Source organism: Sprattus sprattus (genome assembly GCF_963457725.1).
Source record: "Sprattus sprattus genome assembly, chromosome: 9".
NCBI lineage: Eukaryota > Metazoa > Chordata > Actinopteri > Clupeiformes > Clupeidae > Sprattus > Sprattus sprattus.
Window position 1 is genome coordinate 25,748,782 of NC_137928.1, and position 19,444 is coordinate 25,768,225.

Consider the following 19,444-nt stretch of genomic DNA (forward strand, 5'->3'; position numbering starts at 1 on the left):
CACACTGTGATAAACCTGTTAAAGTGACACAATCGTAATCAGACAGTGTTAGGACAGTAGGTAGCGATCTCGTTTAGTAATAGGAAGGTTTACGGTTCAATTCCCATGCCCGTAATCGTGTGTGTCTGTGTATGTGTCTATGCATATCATATGAAATGTGTAAAATACATGAACTTGAACTTGTGTGTGTGTGCGCCCTGTAAGCAAAATGACGGCTCCGCGATCTATTATTATTTTATTTTCTTCATTTAGCTCAGCAAAAACGGTCGTGCCTGCTACGTCCGCGGTGCATCCTTGAATAACGTACCCAGGACGTCTAAAACACGTTTCCCAGATGTCACCACAATGCCCTCAGGACGTTCTTGCAACTTCCTGCAGAACGTCCCCAGGACCTATAGAAACACGTTCCCCAGACGTAACCACAATGCCCTCGGGAGGTGCTTGCAACGTCCTGCATAACGTCCCCATGACCTATAGAAAACGTTTCCCAGTTGTCACCGCAACGTCCTCGGGACGGTCTTGGAACGTCGTGCAAAACGTCCTAAAGTTGTCACGGGAACCATACACATTTACGTTTTTAGAACGTCCAGAGAGACCATTACAGGACGTCTAGGGGACGTCATTTTGCTTACAGGGTACAGAGTTGTGTCTTTGCTCATTCCTATCGATACAAAATGCAACGCAACAAAACCAAACCAAACCTAACAAAACGTTAAAAAAAACTTGTATTACAAAGTGAAGTTTATTTCAAGGCATGCTTCCACTCAAGTTAGATTTAGCCATGATGATAACTGCTAAGACCTCCGTTTGAGTGACCCTTACAGGAAATCCCAGATGCCTAGAAGGTGGCCTAAAGCACAGAAATCTCTCTTTCCCTCTCTCTCTCTCTCTCCCTCACCCTTGCCAACCAACACTGATGACTAGGTCACACAAGTACCTAAGATGTAGAGGTTTTGTTTTCTAATACTTGTCCCGGCTGCATGGAAAGACAAATGTAAACAAGAAACACGACGACGGCACCACTGAGTGTGTGTGTTTGTTTTCTCTCTCTCTCTCTCTCTCTCTCTCTCTCTCTCTCTCTCCCTCTCTCTCTCTCTCTTTCTGTGTTTCATTGTAAAGGGGGCCTCCTCGCTTCAGGTTTATAGCCAAAGAGGCTCTCGGTAGATCCCAGGAAAAAGCAACACCACCGCCTCAGAAGAACAGTCAACCCTGTCACACCACGCTGCGCCACTCTTCACTTATCTGTCGTTCAGACGGGGCGAGTCTGTGCCCTCCTCATCATCGTCGTCTTTCGCCCCGATGAGCCGCTGCCGTGCAAAATCCTCAAAGATGATATCATCGTCACTGTGGAGAGAGACAGAAAGAGAGAGGATCCCTTAGCTTCATCTAACCTTCAAACTCACTATTCTGGGTATTCACAAGCCCATATCACTAGAGGATGCAGTGTCCTGGTTAAGCACAGCCACCAGATACACATATTTGAAAACCACCTGCAGTAGTCATTTTAAGCCTTCAGTTCTTCAAACAAACATGAAAAATATATGAGAGTGGTGACTCATGAAGTGCAGCTTGTTTAGCAGTTTAAATTGGGCTATGGCTATGCTGAATTTGGCCTGAAACAATACTGGATATGCAAGCAAACACTAGTATCACAGATACAAACTGTTAGAGAGTAGAGTGTTTGTACTTCATCTGAGTAACACTTACATAGTAACATGCTGACGACAGCTGGAGTAATTCAGTATCAAGGGTTGTGTGTGTGTGTGTGTGTGTGTGTTTTTTGTGTTTGTGTTTGTGTTTGCGTGCTGCTGTTCCTGGTGCGGAGGTGTGGCAGCCAGGGGAGCTAGATCTGGTGGAGGCAGCTGAATGCATTATTGATGGGGCACAGCACAAGCACAGCCTCTGTGCAAATTTCTCAAAGGCTAAAAGGACGGGGGCAAGAATACAGCTGCGACAGCGGCTCTTACTTTGTATCGAATTCTATCAAGTTGGTGTCGATGGGCGCGTCGCTCTCAGGAGCTGTGGAAGGGACAAAACACAAGTAGGGCAATTAAAGAAAAGCTTTGAAGGTTATTCAGTTTGCACAAGTTTCCCCCACACTCAGCCCTGGGTTTGTATCCATGTGAAGAGACAGAGGGAGCAGAGAGTGATAAAGGGATGTACCGTCTCCATATAAGTCTTCAATGGGTTTGGGGTGCATTAACGTGAAAGGCAGTTCCACAGCAACATCACTGTGAAGTAAAACCAGGGAATTAGACTCAATCTGGTCCCTTTACCCAAATGATGAATGACATTGTAATAAATGCTGGTCCTACCTTGAGGCAAGATTTTTACCTTTACTCCCAGAAGTCTGGAAATATAAAAAATAAGTTGAAGTTCCTGCAATGTTGTCTAGTAAATGTTTATTTGAGGAGTGCAACACCAGTCTGAGTTCACACACCATATGAAATACCAACATTATTAAACTAACATGTATATATCAGGCAGTGCAAAATAAGTTGCTTTTGTAGAGGATCTCAAGTAGTTTACTTCTTGTAACATTTTTACACCACCATAACTCCCACCGCAAAATCGCAGACCGCAAACTATCTGAACAGAAAATGAAAACATACAAACAAACAAACAAACACACATGCACTTACCTGCCTCTAGACACCACCAGCTTGACTTTGACTTTGTAGGAGACAATAATACCCAGGATCTCCTTGTTGGCCCCTTCTCTCAACCTGACGAGGCTAATAAGATAAACGTAACATTTAATTTCAAATTCCTGTTCCTTGGAACATGGAGAGAGGTAAAACGTACAGTATATGCAACACATATATGGGATAGATATGGTAGAAAAAAATGATGGCTTAAACTATTGGCTCGACAAATTTCACATCATGCATAACATTTTACAATACTTCTCATCAAGGCAAAGACGATACAGTCGCTATGATAGAGTTAAACTGTGTTTTTTCTAATACACTGTAAAAAAACAACCTAATTTTACAGTTAATAACTCTACATTTTTACAGTGGTTTTCTGTTTTTTGAAATTGTATACAAAACTACATATAATAATGGAGGTTAACTATAAATTAAAAACACGACTCCTATTTTAAGGATAATGCCAATAATGACAAATGACATGGATTTCAATTTTTTTTACAGAAAATAACTGTATTATTTATACATACATTTTCCATTTTTCTGAAATACATGCAAATGTAAATAAAATTACACTGATAATCTGTAATTTAATATGTAGCTCATTATATTATGGTTTATGTACATACTAAAAATTTAGCATGATTCTATGTAAATTTACAGTGAATTCTTCACTAATTCAGCATAAACATTTTTGCAAACCCATTTTCATTTAACCTGTTAGAACCTTGATGTTTTTTCCTAAATGACCTAAAAATTCCATGCCCAAATGTAAAGGCTTACTTTTGAGTTTTAGGCACAGTATGGTGGAAAATTTCAATTTGATGTTACAGAGTACCCGTCAAGCTATGAGTACCATATATGATATCTGAAATTTTAGAAAGATGTCGATAACCTTCCCAAAATGTAGTTGTCCCTATTTTTTTTCATTTGCATCTAGATTACTGTGGATGTAAGTAGGAAAATGAATAGAAATGCCCAGTTTTGTCATATAATTGTGTGCCCCCAAGGGTATGCCATCACTTGAACAAATTTGGAACTGATATCTCATCCCAATCAAAAGTTAGAATATAAATAATCGGTGAGCCCTCCATACACTTCCGTGACTTTTGCTGCTTTTTGATTATACCAGACTCTATTTCAATCTTCTCGTCATCCAACCGTTGAAGCTCTTCCAATACTACTGTTACCCCATAAAAACAATCTTTTTGGGGGCTGGCTCTCTGTTTTATTTTTAGAAGCCATGATGATGTAGAATAAATGTGTTTTGTTGTGCACCTGCATTACGTTATAGAACTGTCAAAACTTGCGTGGCTAAACGGCAAAACAAATGCACGTGAATTACTGATTACATCCCACCTTCTCTGTTGTGCACTCGGATATCTTTGCATCTCATTGGTCTACAGTCATGATTGACACATGTGTGGACCAGTCAAGGAAAGTATTAGCTTATGTTTTTCACGCACAGACTTAGCAGAGTTTACCATAGCAACCATGGACATATGATAGCAACAAAATAGTCTTGGGTGCGCGCATTGTGTCAGACTGACAGGTCAGTCAACCTATGATATTAGTTACAGGTTCCCGTATCTTGCTGGCTGATTGGGTTATCGTGATAAGATAAGACTCTGTAAAAGGTCGGGATAGCCTTCACGCTTAGAGCAAGATGTTACTCATAAGAGGACTCAGGAGGTTGAAGATGTTAGAAAGATGGGTATTTTTATTAACCCAAATAAGGCACAAAGGCAGTTAAAACACTGACAATACTAAATCAATATAAAAAATACAGTTTTCACTAAGGACAAATGCATGAAGCCACCAACAAATAAGCAATTCACATAAGACCACATGTATAAAAAGGACCATTAACTGGTCCATGAGAGTCCTTATTAAACACGATCACTCTCACTACGAAACAAAACAAAAGCAAATAAAAGGACCAAGGTAACTAGCCCATCGTGAGAGCTCCAAGGACTTACGTCCTATTAAACTGGCAACTTTCCTGAACAAAGAACAAAGGTAAGTTTAAGTAGCCTTGACAAGCACCTTGAATTGGCTCATACCAATCATTGATTTCAGGTGTGTCAATCAGCAAGGCACCAACACCTGTGGCTCACAGCAGCCATACCTAAACAATCAAACTCCCAATCAACTAGGAAACACAGACTACACATGGTAGCAATTAGGCTTGGTGCCGGCATAGCCGACACATAATAAAGCAGCCAAATCTCATTAAACATAAACTCCATATATCGCGCCATCTTCACAACACAAACTTAGACACTAAACACCGGTTGACAATATGATAATTGTTAAACTAAATAAACAGAAAATTTCAGAGACAAGACATTGAATGTGTGCTGATTTTAACTGAACAAAGACATGAACATCAAACATGTAACACACACACACACCAAAACACCTTCACCCAGTCCACAAAAGCAGCAGCCTACAGGCTGCAGTGGTGGGTCACACAGGTGCCCCGTCACAGACTCACTTTGTTCATTCGGTTAAAATCAAGCCACCCCTGAACTAAACACCACTATACATATTTGGGACCCATTCTAACGGCATCGGCAAGCCTGGTCTAGTCACACAAGAGCATTGTCCAAATTCCCTAATGCTGAATGGGCACTAAATCCAACAGACCCACTCCAAAATCTTGTGGAAAGACTTCCTATAAGAGAGGCAACTGTTATAGAGTAGTTTTGGAATGAGATGTGCGTGAAACTCATATATGTGTGATGATCAGGTGTCCCAATACTTTTGACCTGACCTAACCTTGGATCTGGCTGGCCCAGAGCAATGCAGAACAATAAAGACGAGACAAGGGGGAAATTACTTTGCAATGGACTGACTCACTCCATGTAGTTTAATATGAGTCTGAAGTCAAATGTTTTAACTTTTGTGGGTAGAGGCTATTGTGATGTTCCTGCTGAGCTCCGCTCCGGCCACGCCCCCTTCAATCACACAAGCACATACACCTGTTTCACTCTCACTCATGCTCTCAGCTGCATGTCATTAGTATCATTCACCATCCCAGCTGCACTGCATTCAGGTCCCAAATCACATGATCACACACACCTGATTCACTCCTATATATAACCTGCACTCCCCTCACTCCGTGTTTGGTCTCGTCACTACAAGGGTGAAACCTATGCCCAAGTCTTCTAAATCTGTGGCCCACTCTACGTCCCTGGGATTCCGCCTTCCGGCCACCGGCAACTACAACCCCATTGTCAGCTGGCTTCCAGCCCAGCAAGCTCTCTGTCCGTGGGCGTCCAGCCCCGCAAGCTCCCTGTCTGCTGGCTTCCGAGTCAGCCATTTCGGTGCCGGCAGACTTTTAGGACTGCATTATCCAGAGTGCCGTGCATACGGCACCGGGAGTAATGTGACTGTCTTGTCCGGCCTGTAGCCGTGTACCTCTGTTCTTTGCCCTTGCGCACAGTAGCCAGAGTGAGACTCTGTGCGATCTTTAGTTCATGTTCCTAGATCTTTGTGTTAGAACTCTGTCTGTTAACCCTTTCGTTGATTTGTATACTCTGTTTGTGTCCTGTTCCCCGTCTGTACTCCATCAATAAACTCTGCATCACCTGAAACTCTTCAATCACAAACCCTGCAAGTCAATGTTTGAAATAATTGTCTTCCAAAATAAAACCATCATTTTACAATCTTGAGCATGTGTCAGCACTTTATTGAATGTGTTTGATCATAAAAATGTAGGAGCAATCTGGAAAATGACAGTTTCTCTGCTAAATGTGAATTGCCGTCACTTAATTGAAGGTGTTTCATTGTAATAAATGAGGGAAAATCTGTAAAATACCAGTGTTTCTCTGCAAAACTGTTAGGGCTGCCACTTTATTGAAGGTGTTTAATCTTAATTAAAGAAGCCTGACTTAATGAATGGTGTTTGCTCGTTATAAATTAGGAAGAATCAGTAAAATAACAGTATTTTTTGCTGAACTTGTTGTACTGTCACTTTATTGAAAGTGTTCGATATTAATAATAAAAAAATCTGTAAAATAACAGTTTTTCTCTGCTGAACTGTTAGGGCTGCCACTTTATTGAAGATTTTTAATCTTAATTAAAGAAGCCTGACTTAATGAATGGTGTTTGTTCGTAATAAATTAGGAAGAATCTGTAAAATAACAGCATTTTTTGCTAAACTTGTAGTACTGTCACCTTATTGAAAGTGTTCGATATTAATAATAGATACAAAAATCTGTAAAATAACAGTTTTTCTCTGCTGAACTGTTAGGGCTGCCACTTTATTGAAGGTTTTTAATCTTAAATATCGAGGAAAACATTGTAAAATAACAGTGTTTCTCTGCTATACTTTTAGTACCCTAACTTAATAAAAGGTGTTTGCTCGTAATAAATTAGGAAGAATCTGTACAATAACAGTTTTTCTCTGCTAAACTGTTAGGGATGTAACTTTATTAATGGTGTTTGATTGTATTAATTGAGGAAAAATCTATAAAAAAAACAGTTTTTCTCTGCAAATCCTTAAATGGAAATATCTGTAAATATAGGGTTTTTGCACTTTATTTGAATTAGGATGTTTTACTTTAATTTTGCGTTTTTTGTTTGGCAGCCGTAGCTGCCAGTAATTTACTGTTTTTTTACAGATTCTTTTTTTACAGTGTATGTAAGATATAAATTCCAAACATTTACAGTTTTTCTTTCATTGTGAGGACTGCACAGAACACCTGGTCAAGCCTTGAGGAGCAGAGCCTGATCTATACTCACAGTGTGCTAGAGGTTAAGAGCCTGATCTATACTCACAGTGTCCTGGAGGTTGAGAGCCTGATCTTTACTCACAGTGTGCTAGAGGTTAAGAGTCTGATCTATACTCACAGTGTGCTAGAGGTTAAGAGCTGTACTCATTGTGAGGACTGCACAGAACACCTGGTCAAGCCTTGAGGAGCAGAGCCTGATCTATACTCACAGTGTGCTAGAGGTTAAGAGCCTGATCTATACTCACAGTGTCCTGGAGGTTGAGAGCCTGATCTATACTCACAGTGTGCTAGAGGTTAAGAGCCTGATCTTTACTCACAGTGTGCTAGAGGTTAAGAGCCTGATCTTTACTCACAGTGTGCTAGAGGTTAAGAGCCTGATCTATACTCACAGTGTGCTGGAGGTTAAGAGTCTGATCTATACTCACAGTGTGCTAGAGGTTAAGAGCCTGATCTTTACTCACAGTGTGCTAGAGGTTAAGAGCCTGATCTATACTCACAGTGTGCTGGAGGTTAAGAGTCTGATCTATACTCACAGTGTGCTAGAGGTTAAGAGCTGTACTCACAGTGTGCTAGAGGTTAAGAGCCTGTGCTGTACTCACAGTGTGCTAGAGGTTAAGAGCCTGATATATACTCACAGTGTCCTGGAGGTTAAGAGTCTGATCTATACTCACAGTGTGCTAGAGGATAAGAGCTGTACTCACAGTGTGCTAGAGGTTAAGAGTCTGATCTATACTACTAACAGTGTGCTAGAGGCTAAGAGCCTGATCTATACTCACAGTGTGCTGGAGGTAAAGAGCTGTACTCACAGTGTGCTACACTGTAAAAAAAAAATCTGTAAAAAAACAGTAAATTACTGGCAGCTACGGCTGCCAAACAAAAACCGCAAAATTAAAGTAAAACATCCTAATTCAAATAAAGTGCAAAAACCCTATATTTACAGATATTTCCATTTAAGGATTTGCAGAGAAAAACTGTTTTTTTTTATAGATTTTTCCTCAATTAATACAATCAAACACCATTAATAAAGTTACAGCCCTAACAGTTTAGCAGAGAAAAACTGTTATTGTACAGATTCTTCCTAATTTATTACGAGCAAACACCTTTTATTAAGTTAGGGTACTAAAATATAGCAGAGAAACACTGTTATTTTACAATGTTTTCCTCGATATTTAAGATTAAAAACCTTCAATAAAGTGGCAGCCCTAACAGTTCAGCAGAGAAAAACTGTTATTTTACAGATTTTTGTATCTATTATTAATATCGAACACTTTCAATAAGGTGACAGTACTACAAGTTTAGCAAAAAATGCTGTTATTTTACAGATTCTTCCTAATTTATTACGAACAAACACCATTCATTAAGTCAGGCTTCTTTAATTAAGATTAAAAATCTTCAATAAAGTGGCAGCCCTAACAGTTCAGCAGAGAAAAACTGTTATTTTACAGATTTTTTTATTATTAATATCGAACACTTTCAATAAAGTGACAGTACTACAAGTTCAGCAAAAAATACTGTTATTTTACAGATTCTTCCTAATTTATAACGAGCAAACACCATTCATTAAGTCAGGCTTCTTTAATTACGATTAAACATCTTCAATAAAGTGGCAGCCCTAACAGTTCAGCAGAGAAAAACTGTTATTTTACAGATTTTTTTATTATTAATATCGAACACTTTCAATAAAGTGACAGTACTACAAGTTCAGCAAAAAATACTGTTATTTTACAGATTCTTCCTAATTTATAACGAGCAAACACCATTCATTAAGTCAGGCTTCTTTAATTAAGATTAAACACCTTCAATAAAGTGGCAGCCCTAACAGTTTTGCAGAGTAACACTGGTATTTTACAGATTTTCCCTCATTTATTACAATGAAACACCTTCAATTAAGTGACGGCAATTCACATTTAGCAGAGAAACTGTCATTTTCCAGATTGCTCCTACATTTTTATGATCAAACACATTCAATAAAGTGCTGACACATGCTCAAGATTGTAAAATGATGGTTTTATTTTGGAAGACAATTATTTCAAACATTGACTTGCAGGGTTTGTGATTGAAGAGTTTCAGGTGATGCAGAGTTTATTGATGGAGTACAGACAGGGAACAGGACACAAACAGAGTATACAAATCCACGAAAGGGTTAACAGACAGAGTTCTAACACAAAGATCTAGGAACATGAACTAAAGATCGCACAGAGTCTCACTCTGGCTACTGTGCGCAAGGGCAAAGAACAGAGGTACACGGCTACAGGCCGGACAAGACAGTCACATTACTCCCGGTGCCGTATGCACGGCACTCTGGATAATGCAGTCCTGAAAGTCTGCCGGCACCGAACTGGCTGACTCAGAAGCCAGCAGACAGGGAGCTTGCGGGGCTGGACGCCCACGGACAGAGAGCTTGCTGGGCTGGAAGCCAGCTGACAATGGGGTTGTAGTTGCCGGTGGCCGGAAGGCGGAATCCCAGGGACGTAGAGTGGGCCACAGATCTAGAAGACTTGGGCAAAGGTCTCACCCTTGTAGCGACGAGACCAAACACAGAGTGAGTGGAGTGCAGGTTATATATAGGAGTGAATCAGGTGTGTGTGATCATGTGACTGGGGACCTGAATGCAGTGCAGCTGGGATGGTGAATGATACTGATGACATGCAGCTGAGAGCATGAGTGAGAGTGAAACAGGTGTATGTGCTTGTGTGATTGAAGGGGGCGTGGCCGGAGCGGAGCTCAGCAGGAACATCGCAATAGCCTCTACCCACAAAAGTTAAAACATTTGACTTCAGACTCATATTAAACTACATGGAGTGAGTCAGTCCATTGCAAAGTAATTTCCCCCTTGTCTCGTCTTTATTGTTCTGCATTGCTCTGGGCCAGCCAGATCCAAGGTTAGGTCAGGTCAAAAGTATTGGGACACCTGATCATCACACATATATGAGTTTCACGCACATCTCATTCCAAAACTACTCTATAACAGCTGCCTCTCTTATAGGAAGTCTTTCCACAAGATTTTGGAGTGGGTCTGTTGGATTTAGTGCCCATTCAGCATTAGGGAATTTGGACAATGCTCTTGTGTGACTAGACCAGGCTTGCCGATGCCGTTAGAATGGGTCCCAAATATGTATAGTGGTGTTTAGTTCAGGGGTGGCTTGATTTTAACCGAATGAACAAAGTGAGTCTGTGACGGGGCACCTGTGTGACCCACCACTGCAGCCTGTAGGCTGCTGCTTTTGTGGACTGGGTGAAGGTGTTTTGGTGTGTGTGTGTGTTACATGTTTGATGTTCATGTCTTTGTTCAGTTAAAATCAGCACACATTCAATGTCTTGTCTCTGAAATGTTCTGTTTATTTAGTTTAACAATCATACATCATATTGTCATATTTCATACCGTTTGTCAACCGGTGTTTAGTGTCTAAGTTTGTGTTGTGAAGATGGCGCGATATATGGAGTTTATGTTTAATGAGATTTGGCTGCTTTATTATGTGTCGGTTATGCCGGCACCAAGCCTAATTGCTACCATGTGTAGTCTGTGTTTCCTAGTTGATTGGGAGTTTGATTGTTTAGGTATGGCTGCTGTGAGCCACAGGTCTTGGTGCCTTGCTGATTGACACACCTGAAATCAATGATTGGTATGAGCCAATTCAAGGTGCTTGTCAAGGCTACTTAAACTTACCTTTTTTCTTTGTTCAGGAAAGTTGCCAGTTTAATAGGACGTAAGTCCTTGGAGCTCTCACGATGGGCTAGTTACCTTGGTCCTTTTATTTGCTTTTGTTTTGTTTCGTAGTGAGAGTGATCGTGTTTAATAAGGCGCAAGCCTTAAGAACTCTCACTGACCAGTTAATGGTCCTTTTTATACATGTGGTCTGTGAATTGCTTATTTGTTGGTGGCTTTAATGCCATACATTTGTCCTTAGTGAAAACTGTATTTTGTATATTGATTTAGTATTGTCAGTGTTTTTACTGCCTTTGTGCCTTATTTGGGTTAATAAAAATACCCATCTTTCTAACATCTTCAACCTCCTGAGTCCTCTTATGAGTAACATCTTGCTCTAAGCGTGAAGGCTATCCCGACCTTTTACAGAGTCTTATCTTATCAGGATAACCCAATCAGCCAGCAAGATACGGGAACCTGTAACTAATATCATAGGTTGACTGACCTGTCAGTCTGACACAATGCGCGCACCCAAGACTATTTTGTTGCTATCATATGTCCATGGTTGCTATGGTAAACTCTGCTAAGTCTGTGCGTGAAAAACATAAACTAATACTTTCCTTGACTGGTCCACACATGTGTCAATCATGACTGTAGACCAATGAGATGCAAAGATATCCTAGTGCACAACAGAGAAGGTGGGATGTAATCAGTAATTCACGTGCATTTGTTTTGCCGTTTAGCCACGCAAGTTTTAGACAGTTCTATAACGAAATGCAGTTGTACAACGAAACACATTTATTCTACATCATCATGGCTTCTAAAAATAAAACAGTGAATCAGCCCCCAAAAAGATTGTTTTTATGGGGTAACAGCAGCATTGAAAGAGCTTCAACCGTTGGATGACGAGAAGATTGAAATAGAGTCTGGTAGAATCAGAAAGCAGCAAAAGTCACGGAAGAGTATATGGAGAGATCACCGATTATTTATCTTCTAACTTTTGATTGGGATGAGATATCAGTTCCATTTGTTCAGGTGATGGCATACCCTTGGGGGCACACAATTTTATGACATAACTGGCCATTTCAATTCATTTTCCCACTTAAATCCACAGTAATCTAGATGCAAAAGGAAAAAGAATTAGGGGGCGCCTATATTTTGGGAAGGTTATCAACATCTTTCTAAAATTTGAGATAACATATATGGTACTCTAAAGGTATTTTATCATAGCTTGAGGGGTACTCTGTAACATCAAATTGAAATTTGCCATCATACTATACTTAAGACTCAAAAGTAGGCCTTTACATTTGGGCATGGAATTTTAGGTAGAATTTGCCAAAAAACATCAAGGTTCTAACAGGTTAATGAAAATGGGTTTGCTGAATTTTTGAGGAATTCACTGTAAATTTACATAGAAACATGATAAATTGTTAGTATGTACATAAACCTTAATATAATGAGCTACATATTTAATTTCAGATTATCAGTGTAATTTTATTTACATTTGCATGTATTTTAGAAAAATGGAAAAATTATGTATAAATAATACAGTTATTTTCTGTAAAAAAAATAGAAATCCATGTAATTTGTCATTATTGGCATTATCCTTAAAATAGCAGTCCTGTTTTTAATGTATAGTTAACCTCCATTATTATACATAGTTTTGTATACAATTTCACAAAACAGAAAACCACTGTAAAAATGTAGAGTTATTAACTGTAAAATTAGGTTGTTTTTTTACAGTGTAGAGGTTAAGAGCCTGTGCTGTACTCACAGTGTGCTAGAGGTTAAGAGCCTGTGCTGTACTCACAGGGTGCTGGAGGTTAAGAGCCTGATCTATACTCACAGTGTGCTAGAGGTTAAGAGCCTGATCTATACTCACAGTGTGCTAGAGGTTAAGAGCCTGTGCTGTACTCACAGGGTGCTGGAGGCTAGGTTTGTGTCCTCATGCTTCAGCTTGCCATCCAGGGCCAGGCCCCTCTTCTCCCGGTTGTTGACCAGGAAGGGCGTGAGGGTGTAGACCCTACAGAAGGTGGAACTCGGAGCTACTATGTCACTGACAGATGAAAGAAAGAAGGTTAATCAGTTTTAGCAGATTCTATCATTTTTCTGTAAAAAAAATGTAGGCATTACAGTTTTTTACGATTGGATACACACAATTTTGACTGCTTGGTTTTGTTTTTCAATCGCCTCACACAATAAGCACAACCACACACCCAATGAGCAAAACACCTCAGATCCATTGCAAAATGAAACACTCTTGTAAAATCTAAACACTAATTTAACAAAACCATATTTTGTTACCATATGAAACACACACATTGCATATCATTGAATTCTATTTGTACCACTTACACACTGCTGTTATAAACCTAAAACACTTTTAGCAATTCTACTTCTCAGTGATTAGAGTAGTGTTAGTGAAGTACACAGAGAAAGTGAAAATACACAATACAGTAAAAACACTACACAAAACTAATGCTGATGAAAATATTACTGTATTTACGTAATTCTCTCCATATACCCATATCAGTCAACATGTCAACATGGAGAATCACAACAAAACATGTCCCAGTTTTCATGCTGCTTCAGTAGTGTGCATAACACTGTAAGCTCAGCAAATATCTGACAAACGTGAAAAGATGTTTCCGGTACAGGTTACAATTCCATTTACAGTAAAAAAAGATCAGAAAAAAACGAAAATACTGTACAAATAAAGTTGCATTTTACCCTGATGTCTTTTTAGGATGTCAGTGTTGCCAGTGTTGACTGAGAGACCTGATGGACATTACTGTATTGAAAATGGCATGGTCACCGATAATGTTCGCTTAAATTTCTCTGAGCCTGATAGCATTACGTATTTGCCAAATAGAATGTTTATGATCTCTCTATCTTGTTCTTGCATGAATATGGGCCTGTCATCCTTCCAAGTTTATTTGATCAATTTGGTCTTCTTCTTCTTTGAGCACATTTTCCTCCTGCTTCAGGTCTTCCTCTTCCTCTACTTCCACCTTGACCTCAGCCTCATGGCATGGCCTCGGCCTCTTCCTCCTTCTCCTCCTCTGTGGATTCCCCCTCTCACCCTCACTCTTCTACTTCTGACTCCTTCCATTTTGGTTGAAGACAGATTACAGTTACTCATCTGCTGCATTTCTATAGTGCTTACTGTAAACCTGTTTGTTGTGTCTACAATTACAGTTTTTCTCAATCGCTTTGGCGAATTTTTCCATTCACTGCTTACGTTTTCAAAACAGCTCACACACAGTCCGTAACAGAAGCTGAAATGACCAAAACACTGTATGATGTTTGCAGAATGACACTACCTTCTCAAAAACTTATCACACACCCATCAAAACCAAACATTTCTTTCAAAACCTACAATTTGGGCTCAATTGAAAATGTATGTTTTCTCATTTATTTAACAATGGATAGCAAAACTCAAAATACAGCTTTCAATATCAACCTATGAAAGCATCACTTCAACTTTTGTGCAACACCCTCCCAGTATTGATTATTTTACCACTGACAACGTAGCCTACTACAATTTGGGTTTTGTACTGAGCACTCTTGCTTAAGTATACTGTCAGAAAGTATTCGAAACCTGAACATTTGTATACAGTAACATTTTGTATTTCTGTTTTTGTATTGCTAAACACTATATCATGATGATATATATGGTTACGTAACATTTGTTCTACTGTGCACAAAATGGCAAAGATTCTGACACAACATTTTTACAGTATTGCAGTCCTTTTTCCACATTACATGTCTATTCTGTACGTCAAAATGAGGTCAACTCTGTTCTGCAGTGAACAATCTCCCCCTGCCACCAGTTTGGGCCAGTATGTTGATTCTGTAAAAATAGTGCAAAAGGCTGTAAATACTGTAAATTTAGGTAAAGTAATCAGAATTCGACCATATATGTTGCAAGTAACTTTAGTGAAACTACAGTATACATTGTATTGTGACAACATACTTTACAAAAGTATAGAAATTGTTGTTGCCAAGAGTGCAAATACAATGAAACACAATACATTATATTGACTGTGAAGGCCAGCAAAGTGTCATTGTCATTGCTGAACGTACAAACAATTGATGCCACAGTATGACAGCTCAGGTTTGAAAGAACCCTTTGGCCAGCCTCTCTCATGGTGGTCATGATTCACTATAGATCAATAACTCTTGCCCTAATTTCATTTGAGCATCTTACACGAATGCCACATCCCCTGACAGGGGCCCCTCTACCTCTACCACAACCTCTTCCTTGTCCTCATCCTGGTGGCCTATTCGATACATGCTTACTGTAGTATCAACTTCAATCTATTGACCCTTTTTTAGAGGTTGAAAACTGCTTGATTAGTTTTGCACAGAGAGTTCACACAGGTGCTGACGATATTTAGAATATAGAGAGCAGTGCCAGTAGGCTGCTACTAAGTGTCTGCAATGTGTTGACATGGTTATTTAATTAGGTTTTGTGTCTTTCTCTGAGAAGTGTGTAAACTGTTTTGAAAAGTGTGTTAAAACTCAAAGAAATTTGTGTGAAAGCAATGAGAAATGGTTAACCCATTCACCAGATAAGACTCTTGCTGTGCAAAGAAGATGTGAGCATTAGATGAAGTTGACCCATGAATTGCTAAATGCCTGAAAACGATTGGGAAAAACTGTAAAAGGTTTTGTAGACAAGGTCCTGACAACACCATTGATTTTTTTTTGTTCTACTGTGTACAAAATTGCAAAGATTGTGACAAAAAAATATTTATTGCAATACTTTTTTACAGTAACATTTTCCACAAAGAAAGAAATCAAAATGACAGGCTGCAATATGCAAAAAAAAGTCAAATATCAAACAAAAAGTTCCATAAAGCAAATGAAAAGCCTGTAAATATTGCATTTTTAGGGATTGTCTAGGCGGGCCTGACGATCAGGCCACATGTTTTCATCCACATCACAATTACTGTAACATGGTCAATTACGGTTGCCCTAATTTCATTTGAGCACCTTCTCGGAGCATGTCCCCTGACAGGGGCCCCTCTACCTCGACCACGACCTCGACCTCTTCCTTGTCCTTGTCCTTGTCCCCGTCCCCGTCCTCGTCCTCGTCCTTGATCCATGGTTGCTTTCAACTTCAATCTATTGACCTCTTTTATAGGTCGAGAACAACTTGATTTGTTGTGCACAGAGAGTTCACACAGGTGCTGACGATATTTAGAATTGAGAGGGCAGTTTCAATTGGCTGCTACTAAGTGTCTTCAATGTGTTGACATGGTTATTCAATAAGGTTTTGTGTCTTTCTCTGAGAAGTGTGTAAACTGCTTTGAAAAGTGTGTTAAAACTCAAAGAAATTTGCGTGAAAGCAATGAGAAATGGTAAACCCATTCGCCAGAGAAGACTCTTGCTGTGCAAAGAAGATGTGAGCATTAGATGAAGTTGACCCATGATTCACTAAATTCCTGAAAACGATTGGGAAAAACTGTAAGCAATCATGTGTTTGGGCACTTGATGGCTGTGTTTATTTGACCGGCTCAGGTGTGGTAATTTGGCAGTCAGTGTTTTGGAATTGCAAGGAAGTGACCTCTTGATATACGTCTTTGTCTAAAGCATAAAAGTGTGTTTAGTGCTTTGCAAATCACTTGTGTGTATGGTTTCGCAAAAAGTGTGATGTTTAAATGTGCTTATAGTTGTGCAGATCTAAGCCGTTGTTTTGCTCCTCGAGTGAAGGTTTTGATAATTGTGTTACACTATTGATTTTAGTGTGTATCCGATTGTAAAAAACTGAAATGAGCATGTATCATTCCAAAAATCTCTTTTGGATGAGAAAGCCAGAGGCTTTAAATCTAATTTGACTTACCACATACCGTTACATTTGTGCAAAGCATTTGTGTGACTCTGGGTCTGTACTTACTCTGATTCTTCTGTTGCTACGGGGCACTTGTACTGGGCAGTGTTGAACAGGCATATGTCTGCATACTGACGCACTAAAGGGTCAAACAAACACTGTCCAGCTGAAATGCCTATTTTTGAACAGCGATATATTCATGAAGGAGCTAGTGATACGTACCTGAAATCTTCATTTTCTTCACTGTCTTGTTTGTGTTGTTAGTGACGTGAACATTGACACTTATGGGCTCTCCATGATAGTAAATCTATAGGGGAAATTACATGATTTGAATAAAGCTATTGGTCATGACCCGTAACACATGAGAGTGCTTTAAGAGAAATAATTCATGGGATTATGGTGCTTTTATACATTAAACATTAACATGACTTACATTTGCAAATGTGTGTAGTGGCCTTGTGACAGCAAGGTTGACCTCCTTTGAAGACTCTGATGACATGTGTTTTAGTAAGTTTCCCTACATCTCATACAGTAATTCCACACAGCTGTTCTGCTTTAATAGTGGCCTATGAGAGCAGTTATCACTATCACAGCTGTAAGTCTGCTATTAAGGTACTCAGCACACATGAGCAGTCAGCTGATTGGGAGGCACCCATCAAACAGGTCTGTGTTGAGCCTCTAGGGAACAGAGTTTGGCTCCTACTGCATTTACCTAAATGTATCACTTTATGATGAATATTGCAGTGATACACTCTGGAATTATGAATTACACAAAGGGAGGGCAGTAAACATACAATGAGACCTACAATAATGGTGTAGGTCAGGATGAAGAATGTAAAGATAACAGCAAACGATTATTGTATTAGACATTCTATATGAATTGGTTTAGATTCTTGGGCCAAGAAATTGTAAGCAAATGCCACAAACGCCTTGAAATATATACTGGCAAACCCTGTGCTTTCGTCATTCCCTCACAATCACATTCTACCAATAGTTTCTTATTAAAGAAAACAAATAACCATATAAAAACATAATCCACTCGCAAAACCTGGCATGTGAAAATGAATCGATGTTGAGTCTGAGATGCTACTCTCTCAAGCATCCAGCAGGGGGCTCCCTACCTCCTTGTCCAAGGAGGCCTCCAGGTGAAGGGGCTTGTCAGACATGAGGAACTGGCGTGTGGTCTCTGCCATGGGCTGTGGACCCGGCTTCTCTGGGGCGTACTGCACCTTCCTGATAACAAGGCGCACAGAGTTCCTGCGACACACACACACACAGAAGGCTGTCACAGTCAGGAGTGCTTTGGGCACTCTTAAGATTACAACACTACTGACAAGGCTGCTTTCAGATGCTGAGGTAAAATTCTGGTATGTTCCATTCATCCTTCAGTGTGCTGGACAGGAGCCACCCAGATATTATATTTATAAACGTGACTGGGTCCCATCCAATAATGCGAGGGGAGAACATCCAATCACTCAAGAATCATTTCACACTTACTATTTAAAATTCATGGGCTGCAGCCCTCTCCCATTGCATGCGATCAGGCCTGAGCTACAGTAGCTAACATGCTAATTCAAATATTCTTGAGGCTGTATGTAGTCTGAGGACTCTGAGGGTAATTCTTCCTGACCCATTCATTCAAGGTCACTCCATTTGTGGACAGTGAACTCTCTTTATCTCTATTGCTCCCTCTCTATGTCTCCTTTTTCTACCTCTCTCTATCTCTCTCCTGTAATTTGAAAGTAAGTCATGCACCTAAGTGATTATGCTCTTAATAGTGTGACAGATGTGGATGATGTATTCCACATGGCTGACAGAGTGGTAGGATGACTGTACCTTTTGTGGATTTTTTCCTCAACGTTCTCTCCAGAGAAGGCTTTGACTTCAAAGTCCACCCCGCAGGCCTAAGTAGGAGAGGACCGAATGACATAAAAGAGAGAAGTCACTTCATTAAAGAGCTGGAGACGTGCAGCCGTAGTGTTACACAGCCCAGCATGCTAACTAGCCCGAGCGAGCCCAACACACTTTTCATGCGTTATAGCCTGTGAGGATGATCCCGTAGTACCGCACAGAGAGGCACAAGGAGCAGGGCCTTTGAGTAAGTCTTTACATAATGGAGTGTGACATCGGGCAGAACATTCCCGCTAAAACTAATATGGAAATCACTCAGAACAGTGATCCGTAACACCAGGGGCGTCGTTAGGCCTGTTTTAGGGGGGCTGAAGCCCCCCTAAAATGTTCTTCAGCCCCCGCAAAATGATTAGGCATTATTGGCTTAAAAAAAAAAAAAACATTAAATTAAACGACTGTTTCTCACATGGACACGTTTTTTTATAACTCTCAAATGCTACATATGTGCGCGCGTGCGTTCTGGTTGGTAGGTTTTCTTCCCCTTAAAATTACAATCCAATAGCATATCATTAACGATATAACGGGGATCTCGCGGAGGCTGCTGCGCTGGTTTTCTCACTCTGCAAAGTAAGGTCTCTTCAACGACATCCAAGATTATAGCCAAGGAGTTTAGCTCAAAGTAAATGATGCATGGAGTGAAATGGTAAGTAAAAGCAGTTAC

General features: G+C 39.9%; 1 protein-coding gene across 1 annotated transcript; it reads right to left on the reverse strand.

Annotated features, from left to right (window-relative positions):
- Window positions 1-1,238: 1,238 nt before the first annotated feature.
- Window positions 1,239-18,770, reverse strand: LOC308370244 (beta-arrestin-1-like; the record flags this gene model as incomplete). The annotated part of the gene is made up of 9 exons (XM_080844897.1): window positions 18,709-18,770; window positions 17,994-18,129; window positions 17,095-17,179; window positions 16,939-17,011; window positions 12,955-13,092; window positions 2,643-2,726; window positions 2,164-2,231; window positions 1,968-2,019; window positions 1,239-1,344 (listed from the first exon to the last, which is right to left on the reverse strand). The coding sequence occupies exons 2-9, from the start codon at window positions 18,063-18,065 to the stop codon at window positions 1,239-1,241; spliced, it is 678 nt and encodes a 225-aa protein (XP_080701023.1). The 5' UTR covers window positions 18,066-18,129; window positions 18,709-18,770.
- Window positions 18,771-19,444: the final 674 nt, after the last annotated feature.